Consider the following 17,111-nt stretch of genomic DNA (forward strand, 5'->3'; position numbering starts at 1 on the left):
TTGGTAAGGTCTGTCACAGCGTCCTGAGAGTCAAGTAAGGTGACACCTAAGAATTGACCAGTGAATTTAGCTCTTTGGAGGTTATTGATGACTTTGATTGACAATGTGATGACCTCACAAGAGAAGTTTTGTGAAACACTTTCTCTATCACTCTGGAACTCAGGGAACATTGTCCAAATCTCTTATACCCTCAATTTCTAAGTGTTTTACTGATCCTCATGCTTTATTTGATTTGTTCCCTAAGGACACCCACAGCTCTTCTGATGTCATGACTTTTTTTTCCACTCCTCTGAGCCTGAATATGGGTTAGGTGTTTTTCTTGTTTGTTATTACCTGCTCATAACCATTATGCATCCCCCCCACCCCTGCTTTAAGTTTTGTCTAGCTTTAAAGCTGTTGCTCTACCAGCCTTTTTTTTTTTTTTTCTGGCTAGTTGCAGTTATCTGCAAACCGTTGGACCATTTTAACTAATTTTTTTTTGAAGATTTTATATCTAGATCACCATCATTTTCTATACTTCTACTGTTAGCTAATTCTGCTTTCCATCACCTCCCACTTTCTTTCTCATTCATTTTATTACAAACATAGTAGCCTCCTGGTATTTCTTGAACACACTAAATGCAGTTTGTCCCAGGACCTTGAATGCTCTTTCCACTGGTTGGAATTACCCAAGATATTTGCACGAAGCAATCTCTCACTTCCCACAAATTACTTCTTTAAAGTCACCCCAAGGAAGCTTCCTCTAAACATTAAATGAAAAATAACAAACTTCCACCTTCACTCTGACAGTCCTTGTCTACCTATCATTCTTCCTTTTTCTTCATAGTACTTATTACCACCTAATAGATACCAATTAATTAATTTATTATTGGCATCATCTCACTAGAATGTATGCTTCATAAGGGCAGATACTTTTTTTTAAATTTTCTGCTGTATCCTCAGTACCTAAAAACAGTGTTTGGCACTAAGTTTTTGAGAGATTAGGTAATTTCTCCAAGGCTTCTCAAACAAAGATTCTACCAACAGGTGTCTAAATAAAAATGTATGTTTTTAACTAGTACACTCTATATCCTTTTGGCAGTATCATGGTAATGCAAGACTAGTTAGTAGGTAACTGACACAGTATTAATCACAGACCAGCATACAAGAGTGAGAGGAAGGATGTTGAACATCATCTGTCTGTAGCTTCAGGGCTTTGGAACAAAGAAGCAGAGCTCCAGGCAAGACAGTAGCTAAAAGGATAAGGGTCAGAGTGAATTATTGTACAGTAAGTGAGTTACACATTAGGAGAAACAACTGGTGGAATGCTAGGTTTACTCAAAACCACAAGATAAATCATGTCACATTTTCCTGAAGTATCAATTTTATTGATTATAAGTAGTTAAACATTGTGCATATGAAAACAAATATAGATATACTTCCTAAATTTTGTAATAGACATTAAAGAAGATCTAAGTAAATTAAGATACATGTCAAGTTCAAGGATAAAAAGATTTGACATCATAAGAAGATCGACTCCACCCCAAAATTGCTAGAACTCATACAGGAATTCAGCAACGTGGCGGGATACAAAATCAATACACAGAAATCAGTTGCATTTCTATACACTAACAATGAGACAGAAGAAGGAGAAATTAAGGAATCGATCCTATTTACAATTACACCAAAAACCATAAGATACCTAGAAGTAAACCTAACCAAAGAGGTAAAGGATCTGTACTCTAAAACTACAGAATGCTTATGGAAGAAATTGAGGAAGACACAAAGAAATGGAAAAACATTCCATGCTCATGGATTGGAAGAATAAACATTGTCAAAATGTCTATAGTACCCAGAGCAATCTACACATTCAATGCAATCCGTATTAAAATATCATGACATTTTTCACAGAGCTGGAACAAACAATCCTAAAATTTGTATGGAACCAGAAAGACCCCAAGTAGCCAGAGGAATGTTGAAAAAGAAAACTAAAGCTGGGAGCATCACAATGCCTTACTTCAAGCTATATTACACAGCTGTGATCATCAAGACAGCATGGTACTGGCACAAAAACAGACACAGAGTCAATAGACCAGAATAGAGAACCCAGAAATGGACCCTCAACTCTATGGTCAACTAATCTTTGACAAAGCAGGAAAGAATATCCAGTGGACTCTGGGAAACAAACTGAGGGCTTCAGAGGGGAGGGGGGGCTGGGGGACTGGGATAGGCCGGTGATGAGTATTAAGGAGGGCACATATTGCATGGTGCACTGGGTGTTATACGCAAATAATGTCATGGAACACTACATCAAAAACTAAGGATATACTGTATGGTGACTAACATAACATAATAAAAAATTATTATTAAAAAAAAAGAATATCCAATGGAAAAAGGACAGTCTCTTCAATAAATGTTGCTGGGAAAATTGGACAGCCACATGCAGAAGAGTGAACCTGGACCATTTCCTTACACCATACATAAAGATAAACACAAAATAGATGAAAGACCTAAATGTGGAACAGTGACCCATCAAAATCCTAGAGGAGAACACAGGCAGCAAACTCTTCGACCTTGGCCACAGCAGCTTCTTGCAAGACACATCTCTGAAGGCAAGGAAAACAAAGCAAAAATGAACTATTGGGACTTCATCAAGATAAAAAGCTTCTGCCTGGCAAAGGAAACAGTCAACAAAACTAAAACCTACAGAATGGGAGAAGATATTTGCAAATGACATAACAGATAAAGGGCTGTTATCCAAAATCTATGAAGAACTTATCAAACTCAACACTGAAAAAACAAAAAATCCAGTCAAGAAATGGGCAGAAGACATGAACAGACACTTCTCCAAAGAAGACATACAAATGGCCAACAGGCACATGAAAAAATGCTCCACATCACTTATCATCAGGGAGATACAAATCAAAACCACAATGAGAGGGAGAAAAAACCGTTGGGAGACTCTTAACTCTAAGAGGGTTGCTGGAGGGGAAGTGAGTGGTGGGATGGGGTATATGGGTGATGGGCATTAAGGAGGGCATGTGATGTGATAAGCTCTGGGTGTTATACACGATTGATAAACACGATTGATAAATTACTGAACACTACATCTGAAATTTAGTATGTACTATATATTAGCATTGAATTTAAATAAAAAAAACCCCTAGAAACCTGTATTCATTAAAAAAAAACAACTCAGAGGTGGTGAAATGGGAAGTTACAGTCTGGGAGAAGAGATTTTCAAATAACATAACAAATGAAGTGTAATATAAAGAACTTCTAAAAATCATTTTTAAAAGTACAAACAATTCAGTAGAAAAATAAGCAAATATTACCGATGCACATTTTATAGAAGAGAAAATATATGTAGCCAATAAACCTATAAAGAAACATTCAACCACAGTAGTTGGGGCAGAGAGTGCTAAGTGATCACCAATCATTTCTTCTTTTTGTACACATAGATAAAATAAAGTTTCCACTCTTCCTTGTAGATAGGAGTGGCCATATGAGTGGGCTTTAGCCAATGGTATGTGAGTAGAAGTGATGTACACAACTTCCACATCTGGTCCCAAAGACTTCTTCATGCATAATTCTCTCTCACCTTTATCCTTAAGGCTGTATGTTGAAGATAGAAAACATTCCATCAGCATAGGTCCCTGAATGATCCTATGGAACAGAGTCTGTGCTACCAGGAGGCATAATACACGACTGTACATTAATGAGAAATAAACTTTTATTGTGATCAGCCACTAAACATTTGTAGTTTTCTATAGCATCTAACACTACTCTAAATTATACATTAATAATTAGGAAAAACAGATTAAGACCATGTGTCAATAAATAATAATCTCTCATATATTCTTGTTATATATTTATTATGGGACTGAAAATTGATGTAATCTCTTTGGAAACTATCCTACATTATCTTAGAAAATTCAAAATTTATATACCCTCTAAAACACATTTCTCTCTTTAGGATATATTCAAGAGAAACTCTTGTGTATGGACACCAGAAGAATGCTCGTGGTAGCATTGTTCGTGTTAGCAAAAACCTGTCAGCAATCCAACTGCACACCAATTAGAACAGTCATGGTTTATATAGTCACACAATGAAATATTATATAGTAATCAACATTAACGAACCTCAACAATATGAGTGAGTCATTTAATATGAAATGAAAAAAGTTCTAAAAGATTCCTTACATCATAATGCCTTTTTATAAAGCTAAAAATGAGATGAAAATGAATTTTTAAAAAATTGAATGATGAACACAGAAATCAGAATGGTGGTTGCCTATGTTGTGGGGAGAGAGAAGGGTGAAATAGGAGAAGACCACAGAGTAGATGTAAACTGTTATAAAGATTCTAGCTTTTAGGGACACCTGGGTGGCTCAGTAGGTTAAACATCTGCCTCTTGGTTTTGGCTTAGGTCATGATCTTAGAGTTGTGAGATCGAGCTCTGTGTGGGGCTTCCCCCTGGGTGTGGAGCCTGCTTAAGATTCTCTCTCGGGGCACCTGGGTGGCTCAGTCGTTAAGTGTCTGCCTTCGGCTCAGGGCGTGATCCCAGCGTTCTGGGATCAAGCCCCACATCAGGCTCTTCCACTGGAAGCCTGCTTCTTCCTCTCCCACTCCCCCTGCTTGTGTTCCCTCTCTCGCTGGCTGTCTCTATCTCTGTCAAATGAATAAATAAAATATTAAAAAAAAAAAAGATTCTCTCTCTCCCTCTGCCTTTCCCCCAACCCTGCTCTCATGCGCTTTCTCTCTCTCAAAAAAAAAGAAAAAAGATTCTAGTTTTCATGTTGGGTGGTTTCATGGGTATTATTACCTATATATAATATATATAGTTATATATGAGTGTTTTATATATATGCATACATATATATGTGTGTGTATGTGTATATATATATATATATATATATATTATATATATATATATATATATATATAAAAAAAAACAAATAAAANATATATATATATATATATATATATATATATATATAGCTATAACAAAACAAATGCATAAAAGAAGACCCATTGGCATGTGCCAGTTATGAGGATGTCTTATGAATGAAGGATTTTGATTAACGCAGTCTTTGTACATGAAGCTGAGCAAGATTGTGACTTGAGAGATACTCAAATAGCTCTGCTACTGCAGACTCACTGGCCAGCAGTGAAGATATCTGAGGGAATCATGAAGGCCCCCTGCAGGAGTTATAACCTCTATGAGAGGCAATAGTAGGTAAAAGTGAAGGGTAGGACTTTTATTGCATTATTGCTAATCCTGTGCTAAGGGAGACTCAGGAAGTGAAGCAGGACTATTCAGAGGGCAAAGGTCACCAAAGGATATACTTCTGAGGTGGGGGTTGGCTACAGCAGGGAAAATAGGCAAAGGTTACCTATACCTGATGTTTTCAGTCACGAATCGGTCCTGATCTATCAACATCTGAGGATAGGGGCCAATGACTTTGGTCATGGGACCAGCAGCTCACACAGACAGGATGGGTAATGTAAATGTAAGCCAGAACCATGGAAAGTATGATTTTGATAGTCACAGAATTTTTGAAGCACCTCTTCCTGACTTGGGTGCATTTTTATTCCCATATTATAAGTGAGTGAACAGAAATTCTGAGAAATCAAGTGGCTTTCCTACATTTCAGCTTTTAGCAAATTGAAGAGCTCTTCTTGGATAAAAATCTCAACTTCAAATCTTCCGCAAAGTGCTTCCCATATTGTTTATTGCCACTGAGATACATAGTGGACATTTTATTTAATATACACAAGAATTTTGTGAGAAGGGTATTACTGCCTCATTTTATAAGTAAAGAAATTAAGGGGCAGAATGAGTAAGAAATCTATACAGATCCACATTGCATATTGGAAGCAAAGTCAAAAACTCTAATCAGGTGGTTTACTAAATTTCCATTGCTTAAAAAAAAAACAAACCACATACCACTGCTGCCCAGTAAGGTCACATTTATCTACCCTCTCAAGGATCCAGCAAACCCTGCATCCCCCAGTAATGAATTTAAAACCAAAGGGTCCATATTCCCTATATGCTCCCTACTCCCACCCCAGCCCACTGGGCCTCTTTTAGAACTTTCACAGAAGTATGTCCTCATCTTGGGGGAAATTGGGCTACTAGGGAAATTACTAGATGCCTACATTTCCTGACTATGGAAGTCTGAAATTTATTCTGTCATAAAGCAGGAAGTGTGGCAACCACAGTTCTCCCTTCTCAAAACGGAAGGGTTGTGGTTTTCCTTCTGTTGTCTGGATTCTGGGGCTTGCCTTTGGTGTAGAATTCTGTTTATTTCTTTATCTACCATAGACTCAGCCTCTCCCCCTACCTCATTCACAGCATTTATTCTTTGCTAACACCACAGCCACTCCACCCCAAACACAAATTATTTCTGGTAACCTCCTTCAAGCAACTTCTAACACTTAATGCATTATCTCATTTTTTTAAATTATAAGTGGCCATAGTAATTGGACAAAGATTATGAAGCCTAGGAATATAGGAACAGAGCTTAGTATTATAACCGACAATAAGACAATAATTTTCTTCAGCATCCAACTGATGATATACACAGTCATTGTAGTATGTTGTTATTAGACACAAATGGTGAGCAGTTTACTTAGGTGACTGTAATTTCCATTAGTTTAATACAGTCTTCCCTTATGGATTAATTCTTGTTACTCCAAATACACAGGTATTTCTTTTTTCCTTTCCATTTACTGAGGAGGGTATGTGGCTGATGTTTTGTTGCAAGTGCAGAGAATAGTCAGGATGCCCGAAGACTTTTCTGCCTTTTTCTTTCCTTTCTTCCAGTATGACCAAATGAACTCTGTTTCCTCCTGCATGTGATTTCTGTTTGTCCCTGGTGTTTCCTCTCTACTATATGTCTACTTCTTGTCTATACCCTATGTTTCCTTGAGCAGTCCTCCTCTTTTTTACTCCTTGGTCAACTGGACCAGTTCTAGGTTGGTGTGATGCCGGTCACTTTAAGGCTGTGACATCTTTGGGTCACGAGGCTGTACCTGGTAGCAGGGTCTCTCTAAACTGCAGGTAGGAATATTTTGTGACCACTAGAACCCAGGAGACTATTATAAATTCTTAAAATACATTCAAAAAGCATGGTCAGGTAATAGAAATCTACTAAAATGAAGATTCAGGTCAAGACCAGGAAAATTTAAGCCTGAGTATCTCTTCAGGGCTTTGTTGAAAAACATTGATCAGTTTGCTTTGTCCCCGGCTGTCTGGTTATTTTTAAAGGGATTCTCTGGGAGATTCCTGCCCTGGCCAGGCCCCTGTCCATTCCTGTGAACAATGCTTTCTCTGCTCCAAGCTTGGCTCCCAGAACTCTTCCCTAGGCCTGGCCTCAATTCAGACTGAGGAGGGCCTCTCCTATCCCACCTGGGGTAGGTGGGGTTGGGGGAACTTGTGAACAAAGGAAGGGGAGTCTCTGGGGTGTTGCTAGCCCAGAATGGGGAGTTTGCCTCTGTTGTGTGTATGTGAGTGTATTTGTGGAGGGGCTGTGGAGCACTAGCCCCAAGGATTTGTTAGGGAGCTCTGTCAGTGACCTGTGGAAGATGGAGATGCACTAATTTGGTATTCTGCATTTCCTATACCAATCCCAATTATATTATTCTTGCTTTCTCCAAAAGTGTATTCGTTGTTCTTGTCAGAGGCCACAGAGAACTGCAGTCATATGGCTGCCTTCTCACAGATCCAGCGGAAGCTGATGTCACAGGATGCAGCATCGTATGCCTTTGTTAGGCCTATAGTCACACAGTTGAAATTCTGGTGCTGATTGGTAACGCTAAATGGGAGAGAAAGTGTGGTAAAGGCCCATCATTTCAGCCCTGACTTTTACTGATTCCAGTCCCCCCGCCCCCATTCCCAAATCTAGCTCCACACCTGCCCCTTCCCGTGAGCTCTCCTGTGAGCATTCGTGGACTCACAGTCTTGGATTAACTCACTCATGTGCTTGGTTAGAAACATCTCATATGTCTTTTCCTCTCAGAAATAATGTTTTAATACTGCATAGGCCATGTTCACAGAAGGAGGACTGAGAGGCGGAGGAAAGAGGTTGCTCTTCCTTTCGTAGGCACCAGCTGGCTTTAGGAAAAGTGTGTTGGCCTTTTCCCACCTCTTTTTCTGTCATTCAATCTGAATGGAAAGAGTCTGGTTTCATGGAAAGGTCATGAGTTTTGGAGTCAAGTGGATGTGGGATTAAATTGTGGCTCTACCGTTTCCCAGCTTGGCGATATTCAGTACACTTTTAAGCCTCCCAGCCTCAATTCAACTGTTAAATGAGGATTAATAAAAGCTTTTTATACAACATCTTTGTGAGTACTGTAGGAAATGACATGAGCAAGCACTTAGCAAGTGCCTGGCATTTAGTAGACATTGAATGAATCTTAGTTTCCTTCTTTCTGTGAGAAGCCCAGTTGTAGACTGGGGAACTAACTTGCTTTCTGTCTGACTCAACATCTTCATATGTACACCAGGAATGTCATGTTCTCCACCAATGCTTTACATAAAGAAGCCCCATCCAGGGAATTTATAAGAACTTAGTAATTAAGTATGGTCTAGGGGTTAAAAGAGACTTATGAGATACATCAAACAAACAGTATGTATATGGATTTGTTTGGATCTCGATTTGATCAAAATAACTCATTGTATGAATACTCTTCTCTCTACTTACAAATGTTTGATATCTTTCTTAATAAAACTTCACCAAAAAATGTCTCTGGAAATAGATGAGTTGGAAGAAAGGAGAGGAATCAAACAAAAAACCACATCTCAGCCTTTGTGCTATTCCAGGACAAACCCACTGAATCTCAGGTCAGGTTTCTTTAGGTGAACTAAGATCCTTGGAAAAATGTGAGATATTCACATACTTGCCGTTGAATATGGAGTTATCAATCCAACGCCATCTGTTCTTTGCTTGCTGGTATAAGCCAATAAAATACTTCTCAGCACCAGTTTTGTCCTGGAGAAATTTCTAGAAGTTAAAAATAACAGTTCAACCAAAAGTTTTTTTGCCGCTGTCTCCCTTTGCCAACAGGCCCTGATTATATCTGATTCTGGGAACGTGGAAGCTGGTCAAGGACTCTGGGGTTGGCTATAGCTGGCACTCAGCATAACCCCTAGAGTGGTTATCAGTAGGCGCAGAGCATCAGAATCACCTGGAGGCCTTGTAAAAACCCAGCCTACGGGGCTTCTGGTTCAGTACATCTGGTGTAGGGGACCAAGAATTTACATTCCCAGCAAATTCCCAGGTGATGCTGATGCCGCTCTTCAGGGATCACACTTGGAAAGCGAAGAGGAAGAGTACTGTATGATCTAAAAGAGGGCACTTTTGAATATCTCATTTTTTATTTGGAATGCCTCTCTGCATAGGATTATTTCATTGCCAGAAATTTTACATTCTAAATGAGGTTGGCTCAAGTGAATCTCTTGAGTACTTAGCAAGGGAATACAGTTAGGGAGATTTAAAAGTGTGCTGAGAAATAATCAGTGGTTTTTGAGTATTTGCTAAGTTGACACCAATCCATGGTATAATAGTTTCTTTATTAAACTAGCGAATCACAAGTCACTCCAGCTAGAAGTCTGGGAGTCCTTGGGCTCTTTCCTGTACTCTTCACATACCTCTTGTAATCAGTGGATATCCGAGTGGTTATTCCCTCCATCCCCAGAGCTATTGCCTTTATTTCTCCTTTTCCTATATTCTCCTTCCCTGAAATATCTCATTTATTGTTCTTTAAAATTAGTTACTGTACTGACTCATTTAACAAAGTTTTCTTGAGTGTCTGGTGAGCCGTTGTACAAGGCTGGGGATATGGAAACAAATTGGTTTCTCCTTAAAGAAACTATGATCTAAAACAAGAGTTGGCAAAGTACAGCCAGTAGTTTAGCCCGTTTTTGTAAATAAGGTTTTAGCCTATATCCTTTAGCCTACATCCAGACTTTAGCCCGTTTTTGTAAATAAGGTTTTAGCCTATATCCTTTAGCCTACATCCAGACTTTAGCCTGTTTTTGTAAATAAGGTTTTAATGGAACACATCCAGGCCCATTTTTACAAGTCATCTATGGCTGCTTTTGAGCCACAAGGGCAGCAGTAAGTAGTTGTGATAGAGACCTTATGACCTGACATACATAAAATATTTACTATGTGAACATTTAAGAAAAATTTGCTGACCCATGGTTTAAAACAGGGGTTCTTAACCCTTACCTCTCTTACACTAAGTCACGGATGATTACCAAGGGGATCTCTGAATCTGTTGGAACTTTATTCAAACTATCATGCTAATGCAGTGTTTCTGGGATTCTGTAGATTTCTGGATATTTCTATAGATATGGTCACCATTTAAAAATGTCAGCGATCCCAGCATGGTGAAGACCCACAGGTCTAATAAGAGAAGATAAAGGAGTTAACCAGCATGGTGGCGAGGTGTCCTAGGTGTAGTGCTGGAGAACATATACTAGATATAGCACAGGCAGAAAAGAGAAAGTGATCAGTTTACATGGATTTGGGGTTTTCTGGAAAGACTGCAGATGAAGTGATCCTGGAGATGGATTCTGAGAGATAGGGGAAGGCGTGGGTCAGGATTGGATTTCCTGGAGGAGGGAGCATCGGTTCACAGGCAGACTGCAGAGCAGCCTGGAGCATTTGAGGAACCGTAAGATGCTTAATGTGATTGTGCAGAGGTAGAAGGGAGGTGGGTGGAGAGATAAGACTGGCAAGAAGGCAGATGCTGGACTGTACAAGGCCTTATGTGTCATGCCAGGGAAACTGGACTTTAACCCACTTTAATTTGGAAAATGGCACAGTTCAGAATCTTAGAGATGTTATCGTGTGGGTCCTATGGAGGATAGATAAGAAAGGACAAAATCAGGAGCAAGGAGAGGAGTTAGAAGAATTCTGAAGAAATCCAGGTGAGAGATGAACAATTTGCTGTGGGGAAAGAGAGGAAAAGACTTGGTTAGCAGCCAATTTAGGGGAGAAGGGAAGAGGTGAAATCTCAGAAAGCCATTAGCGTTCAATCTTGGGTAACATGACTGCTCACAATACTTGGAACACAAAAGGAGGAACTAGGTGAGATAAAATATAATTTGGCTCATTTTGAACATGGTGAATTTGTGGTGCTTTTGAAACATCAGAGTGGATTTTGAAAAGCTGTTTGTTCCAGAGACAACTAGCTGGGGATACAGACTTGAGATCACTAGCAAACCCTTGGTGTGCTGGGCTTTTTCTGGAGAATGCCAAGTATGACACTTGAGATGCACCAGAGCTTGAGGGTTGAGTAGAGGAAGAGGATGCCAACTTCCTCTCTCAACCCTTTATTCCTCTCTTCTTTTCTCCTCCCCTCACTCCCACCCCATATTACTCCTGGCTTTCTACTGTAAGGCATTTTCCCTTCCCATCTGTATACTTAGCCTCAGAGGTAGCATCCTGACCCCTGCTCTTTGTTGGACACCTGTTACCAAGATTCAGAGAGGGCCCTCTTACGAATTCTCCTCAACCACAGGAAGACTTTATAGAGGAGGGGTGAAAAATGGAGGGCAGAGAAGCAGGAGTGGAGTATCTCCCACATGCCTAGCACTCAGCAGATGCTTAGGATTTGAAGAAGAGGCAACTATAAACTAAAATAACTTATGATCTAAAATTGATTGGAGTGTCGGCTTTAGAGTTAGTGAGCTCTCAATTCAATCCTGTCCTGTCACTTAGGGGGTGTATGACCTAGGTCAAATTATTTTTCTGTGCTCTAGCTTCCTCATAGGTAAGATATGGATAACAATAATACCTCCTTGGAATCATTAGGAGGATAAAAAGAGATAGTAAAATAAAGGTTTTTGCATCGTGTTAGCCATCTTTATTATCATAATGATACACTGCAATCCCCATTCTATGACCTGATTCTTTGGTTTTCATATGGCTAATTTTGTTAATTTGCATCTTCCTTATTTATGAGGCCGACTTGCATGATACATTAAGAGCTCACATATATGAAGTATTCTATAGTTTATAAAGAACTTTTAAACACATTTGGTCATTCCCTGCACTTTAAATAGCCTGGCCCATCCCCAGAATACCAGTGCACTGATAAGCCTCTTGGAAGAGACCCTAGAGTGTGGATTTCCCTAGCTCAAATGATCTGAGGAGTGCACCCCACTGCTCCTGAGAAGAGTCTTCTATGTCCAGATTCAGAGCAAGGAGCTTGGGCTCTCAGCCAGCCGCCTTTCCATTCCTTACCTCCACCTGGCCCTGCTTCACCAATCAAATTGCCCCTCTAGCTCCACCTCCTGAGGCTGCTGTAGGGTGGGCCACTTTACTGTACCGTCCTAATGTTCTCACCAGTTTCTCTGCTGTGTCGACAATGGCCAAAGTGGATCCTTCTGTTTTGCAAAAGTCTCTGCTTTTGTTCCAGGACAGTTCAAAAGGGGACAGCAAAAAGCATCTTCTTTGATAAAAATACCACCCTCTGGAGCAAGCTGAAGAAATCCAAGAAAAGAGAGTATAGGATTAGTGGTTTGGAGTGTGAACCCTGGAACTGAGTCAAAACATGGTGGGGCATGAGTTTATAGCAGTTAAATCAGTGCAAATCATCCTCAATCCCAGAAGAAATCCCATGCAGTCTAGTCTGAGTTTCCCTGTGGACAAGGCAAAGGGGATAAATTAGAAGATCTTTATGGCCCCTTTGAGCAAGAAAGTTTCATAAGCAAGGAAGCAATGGGAAAAGTGTCTAAGAATTCATCACATAAGAACCTGGGCTAGAGGAGAGATTATCATCATGCACAGTACCTGTGCCAGAGCTCTCTGTGGGAACTATGCTGACATTACTGCTCCCGATAGTCTGTGGAACTGAAACAAAAAGAAAACCTGAAGGTAACTGTGTTACGAGTACAACACAAACATCAGAGTAGCTGTTTGGTCCCTGTAACTATTTGTCTCTGGACAGTGGCGAAGACAAGGCGCTCTTGGCCACCCTTGGCTAGAAGTTTTCATTTTCTTTCTTTACTTTCCATCTAACTACTACCATTTTTAGTCGTGCCCCACACCCCATGTCCTATTTCATATCTTTTTTGGAGGGGGGAGTAGGTGTGAAATGTTGAGAAATAGAACAGGAGAAAGGAAGAGGCACAGGTGACTTTACTACCAGAAAGGAAAGCTCTCATTCCTTTCCGTATCTGCCTTTGACAGTTTTGCCCCCTCCCCTCCCATGCAGGTGCTGTTTGGAGCACTTCCCCTCCTGCCTGTGCACAGTGTCTGTGCCATTCTCCCCATCTCTGGTGGCCCTAGTCCCATGTGAACACTCTTCTCCCATGGGTGGCTCGTGCCTCCCTTCTCATCAGCACCTGTCAGCTCTAAGATTTGAGGCTAATGGGAACTAGTTTCAGGACCGGGGATACTGGCAGACATGGAGGCCAGTGAACATCCCAGAGATTTCCTGTGGGCAGAGAAAAGTCCATTTATTTCTTTAAAGATAAATAGGGGAATTGATAGAACTCTAAGAAGTCCCTCTTTTCCTGGGAACACTGGCTGGCCAAGCAGACAGTGCAGTGGTTTTGGAGGCTGGTCAGACCTCCCCTCAGCTGCCCAGTTATTTGTCCTGTCTGGCTGATGACCACTTAGTTTACCCAGACACCACATCAGCTCCTTCCAGTGATGTGAATGAAACATACCAGTTAGCATTCACTTTTCATTTCAGTTCCCAATTCAAAGGTTCTTTGTATTATAAAATAACCTGGTTTTTAGGAGAAACCGTTTAGGGGTTATAACTGCACAGAACTACATAAATATTTCATGATTATTGCTTCCGTATAGCTCACTGTACTAATAAGGAGCCTCAGTTGATACAAGGTGAACAAGCAATTAACTTTCTCCTCAAGATGTATGTAGTAATGAATGTTTTAAGAGGAAGTGAGAGGGAGGTCCTCAGACGAGCTTGAAGAGGAGGAGGGTTTAATCGGGAGAGCCATGTCTCAGTCATCTCTTTATGGACCTTAGCTTCTGGCGTGGTGCCTTGTGCTTTATCGAGGAGAGCTGGCCGATAGCTCCTGTTCTTATTCGTCTTCTCTTGTTGTCTAGCAGAGTGATTGGCACACAAAAAGTGCTGATTACAATCTTTGAGTTTTTCTGTGGGACATGGGTTTTTTTTTTTGTATGACAATTCCTTTAGGTGTATGACATGTCAGAGTTTATGAAGTCCTTTCCCTTGACATTACAGTGATTATATACAAATCATCATCATACTCAGAAGGGAAACTGAGGATCATAAATTTCAGTCAGCTTACTGTGGGTTCCCCATCTATAAAAACAGGGGAAAATAATTAGAAGATCTTTTTTGGGGGCACCTGGGTGACTCAGTTTGTTAAGTGTCTGCCCTCAGCTCAGGTTATGATCCCAGGGTCTGGGATTGAGCCCTGTGGTGCGCTCCCTGCTCAGCAGGGAGTCTGCTTCTCCATCTCTCTCTCTCTCCCCCTATGCCCCCCCCCCCCGCTCATACTCTTTTGCTCACTTGCTCTTTCTCTCTCAAAATAAAATGAATTTAAAAAAAGATCTTTTTTTTTTTCTGGGTGTGTTGCATTTATTTTTCCCGCTTTATTGAGATATAATTGACATAAAAACATTGTGTAAATTTAAGGTGTACAAGGTGATGATTTGATTCATGTATATGTTGCAAAATTATTAACCACAGTAAGGTTAGTCAACACCTCCATCACCTCACATAATTACCTTTTTTTTTTGGTAGTGAGAACATTTAAGATCTACTCTCTTAGCAACTTTCAAGTAGCGTATAATACAGTACTGGGTTTTTTTAATAGGATTTTATTTGTTTATTTGAGAGAGAGAGATTGCAAGAGAGGGCACACGGAGAGGGGAGAGGGAGAAGCAGACTCCCGGCTCAACAGGAGGCTGATGTGGGGCTCGATCCCAGGATCATGACTCAACCCAAAGGCAGATGCCTAACCGACTGAGCCACCCAGGTGCCCCTAAGACATACAGTATTGTTAACTATAGTCACCATACTGTACGTTAAATCCCCAGAACTTATTCTTCTTATAGCAATTAGCATATCTTTATGGACCCTCCCTGCAAAAGAATTTCTTACAAGAGGAGGCCTTGAGAAAGGACTACAAGAAGTCAGCACACAAGAACCTGGAGGCCCAGAGGAAATCACTGTCAGGCACATTACCTGTTCCATAGCTCTCTGTGGGAAGGAAGTTGACTTGACTTCCGCCAAAAATCTGTGGGACTACAAAGAAAATCAGCTGTTGGCTCAGCCCCAAAAGTGGCTGCAAGATGACCATAACATACCAATATTACCCGGGGGCTGCTGGGGCACCGTGACTATTACTGTGAGATCCGGAGCTCTCTGATTCAGTCAGTGAGGATGTGTACGTGTTTTTTTATGAATGTGTTCACTTATTCGTATTCGTATTTTCTTCCTTCTCTCTTACATGATAGGAATTGTGCCTTCAGTTGGGTTAAAGGGAAGATACTTCTTACCCAACTGCTGTCTTTTACTCACATTTCCTTCCTCATTTATGTTCCCTACTGGTTTCTTGGACTAGAGAAGATTCTCTCAGCTACAGTGAAACCCTTTGATACAAGGCTTCTCCTAAGTGTCTGGATGAAAGTTTCTGTGGACATAGAGGGAAATTTCTCCCCCAGTAAAATCCCATGACCTCATCATGCAGCTCTTACCTCAGCCTCATCATTGGGTTGAACTGGCACTGATTTTCAAGTTTGACGAACCATAACAAACACTGATAAGTATTTCTTCACCTCAGATTGCCCAGCTAACACTGTGGCGGCAAAAGCTTTGTGTGTCAGACACTAGTCAGTTCCATATCTCCAAGGCAGACAGAGGGACCTGGCCCATTGTGTGTGTTGGGGAGTGAGAAGAGCATTGTCAATTGCCCCTGGGTCATTGCCCTCAGGTGGGAAGACTTAGGCGTGTAGCCTTTATATTCAACTTTGCATTCTGAGAGGAAAGTCAAAGAACAAGACAGTCCGTGGTTGGGGTAAGAGGTTGCTCAAATACTCACAATAAAGCAGAAATAAAGTCATTCCAACAGTTTTAAGCACCACTGTGATAAGCACAGAGATTATCATGTGCCAGTTCATGATGAAGGCGACGAGGAGGCCTGTGAAAATTAGAACACAGTATCACTTTAAAGATCTGGGAGCAAGTCTTCTTTCCAGCAGGACACATGCTTCTTTCTCAGAGCACCCTTGGAGGGCTTGAAAGGCAGGTGTGCCATTAACAACTAGCTATAAGAATAGGATCCAACCCATGCCCAGAAGACACATAGAATCTTGTACTGATTAGGAGCCTTTGCCTCCCCTTCACCCATACCTTAGCTCTAGACTTTAGCCCTATCAGTCACCTCCTAAACTCTGTCTAATGAAATAAATCCTCTCCTGGACTTTGAGAACCTTAGCTTTGAAATGACCCTGCTCTCTAGCACCTTCTCTGTGGTCTTGGCCATACTGACTTCAGCTGTCAGAAGTCTCACTCTCCAAAAGACTATGCCAGGACTCTGACAGACAAGACAAGTGTCCCCGAAGCTCTTGGCATTGGAGAAGGGCCACCAATTTGTGCAGAGAGGACAGACAGACAGACTCACCTGCTCTCTCTTGGGGAAGCTGGCCTAGTTTGCAGGTGGGGATCTTCCTGGTGGCGTTATGCTTGGTGTGGTGGGCAGAGGCACCTGCAGAGAATACGCTCCTTCTGCTCAAGCACTCTCCTTCTTTCTTTACAGGGTTTTTCTATCTTGGCAGCATCCCTGTGCAAACACTTCTTCTTGTTCAGTGTTCTTGGCAATGAGAGCGGGTGGGGCAAGGAGGGGAAGGGATTTTATAGCCCTGCAAGAGGAAGCTTCCTGCCAGAGGGTTTCTAATACAGGGGGACATTTTTTTATAGATTTATTTATTTATTTATTTGAGAGAGAGGGGGAGAGAGGGGGGGGAGTGTGTGTGTGTGTGTGTGTGTGTGTGTGTGTGTGTGTGTAAGCAGAGGGAGAGAGAGAATTGTCAAGCAGACTCCCTGTTGAGCATGGAGCCTGCCCTGGGGCTCCATCCCAGGACCCTGAGATCATGACCTGAGCCAAAATCAAG

At 41.1% G+C, this 17,111-nt stretch overlaps 1 protein-coding gene across 5 annotated transcripts; it reads right to left on the bottom strand.

Moving 5' to 3' along the window:
* Positions 1 to 5,535: 5,535 nt before the first annotated feature.
* CLEC5A (C-type lectin domain containing 5A) lies at positions 5,536 to 16,820 on the bottom strand. 5 transcript variants are annotated; one of them, XM_034638312.1, is made up of 7 exons: positions 16,622 to 16,820; positions 16,040 to 16,138; positions 15,184 to 15,243; positions 12,789 to 12,848; positions 12,342 to 12,478; positions 8,888 to 8,987; positions 5,536 to 7,799 (listed from the first exon to the last, which is right to left on the bottom strand). In XM_034638312.1, exons 2-7 carry the CDS (start codon positions 16,116 to 16,118, stop codon positions 7,765 to 7,767), a joined length of 471 nt encoding a protein of 156 aa, XP_034494203.1. In that variant the 5' UTR covers positions 16,119 to 16,138; positions 16,622 to 16,820; the 3' UTR covers positions 5,536 to 7,764. The 5 variants fall into 5 exon arrangements, with proteins under 5 accessions (XP_034494203.1, XP_011226336.1, XP_034494199.1 ...); XM_011228034.3 differs by having other exon boundaries at positions 8,884 to 8,987; XM_034638308.1 differs by lacking the exon at positions 15,184 to 15,243 and having other exon boundaries at positions 8,884 to 8,987.
* Between the last annotated feature and the right edge of the window lie 291 nt (positions 16,821 to 17,111).

This window comes from Ailuropoda melanoleuca, chromosome 1 (assembly GCF_002007445.2).
Source record: "Ailuropoda melanoleuca isolate Jingjing chromosome 1, ASM200744v2, whole genome shotgun sequence".
Lineage (NCBI taxonomy): Eukaryota > Metazoa > Chordata > Mammalia > Carnivora > Ursidae > Ailuropoda > Ailuropoda melanoleuca.

Excerpts from the sequence above, each read along its gene's own strand:
- CLEC5A (XM_011228034.3), bottom strand. The coding sequence starts at position 16,118 with ATGAACTGGCACATGATAATCTCTGTGCTTATCACAGTGGTGCTTAAA. Across the intron at positions 15,244-16,039 it reads GACTTTATTTCTGCTTTATT|TCCCACAGATTTTTGGCGGA; the intron begins GTGAGTATTTGA and ends TTTTCTTTGTAG. Across the intron at positions 12,479-12,788 it reads CACAGAGAGCTCTGGCACAG|CTTGCTCCAGAGGGTGGTAT; the intron begins GTACTGTGCATG and ends GGATTTCTTCAG.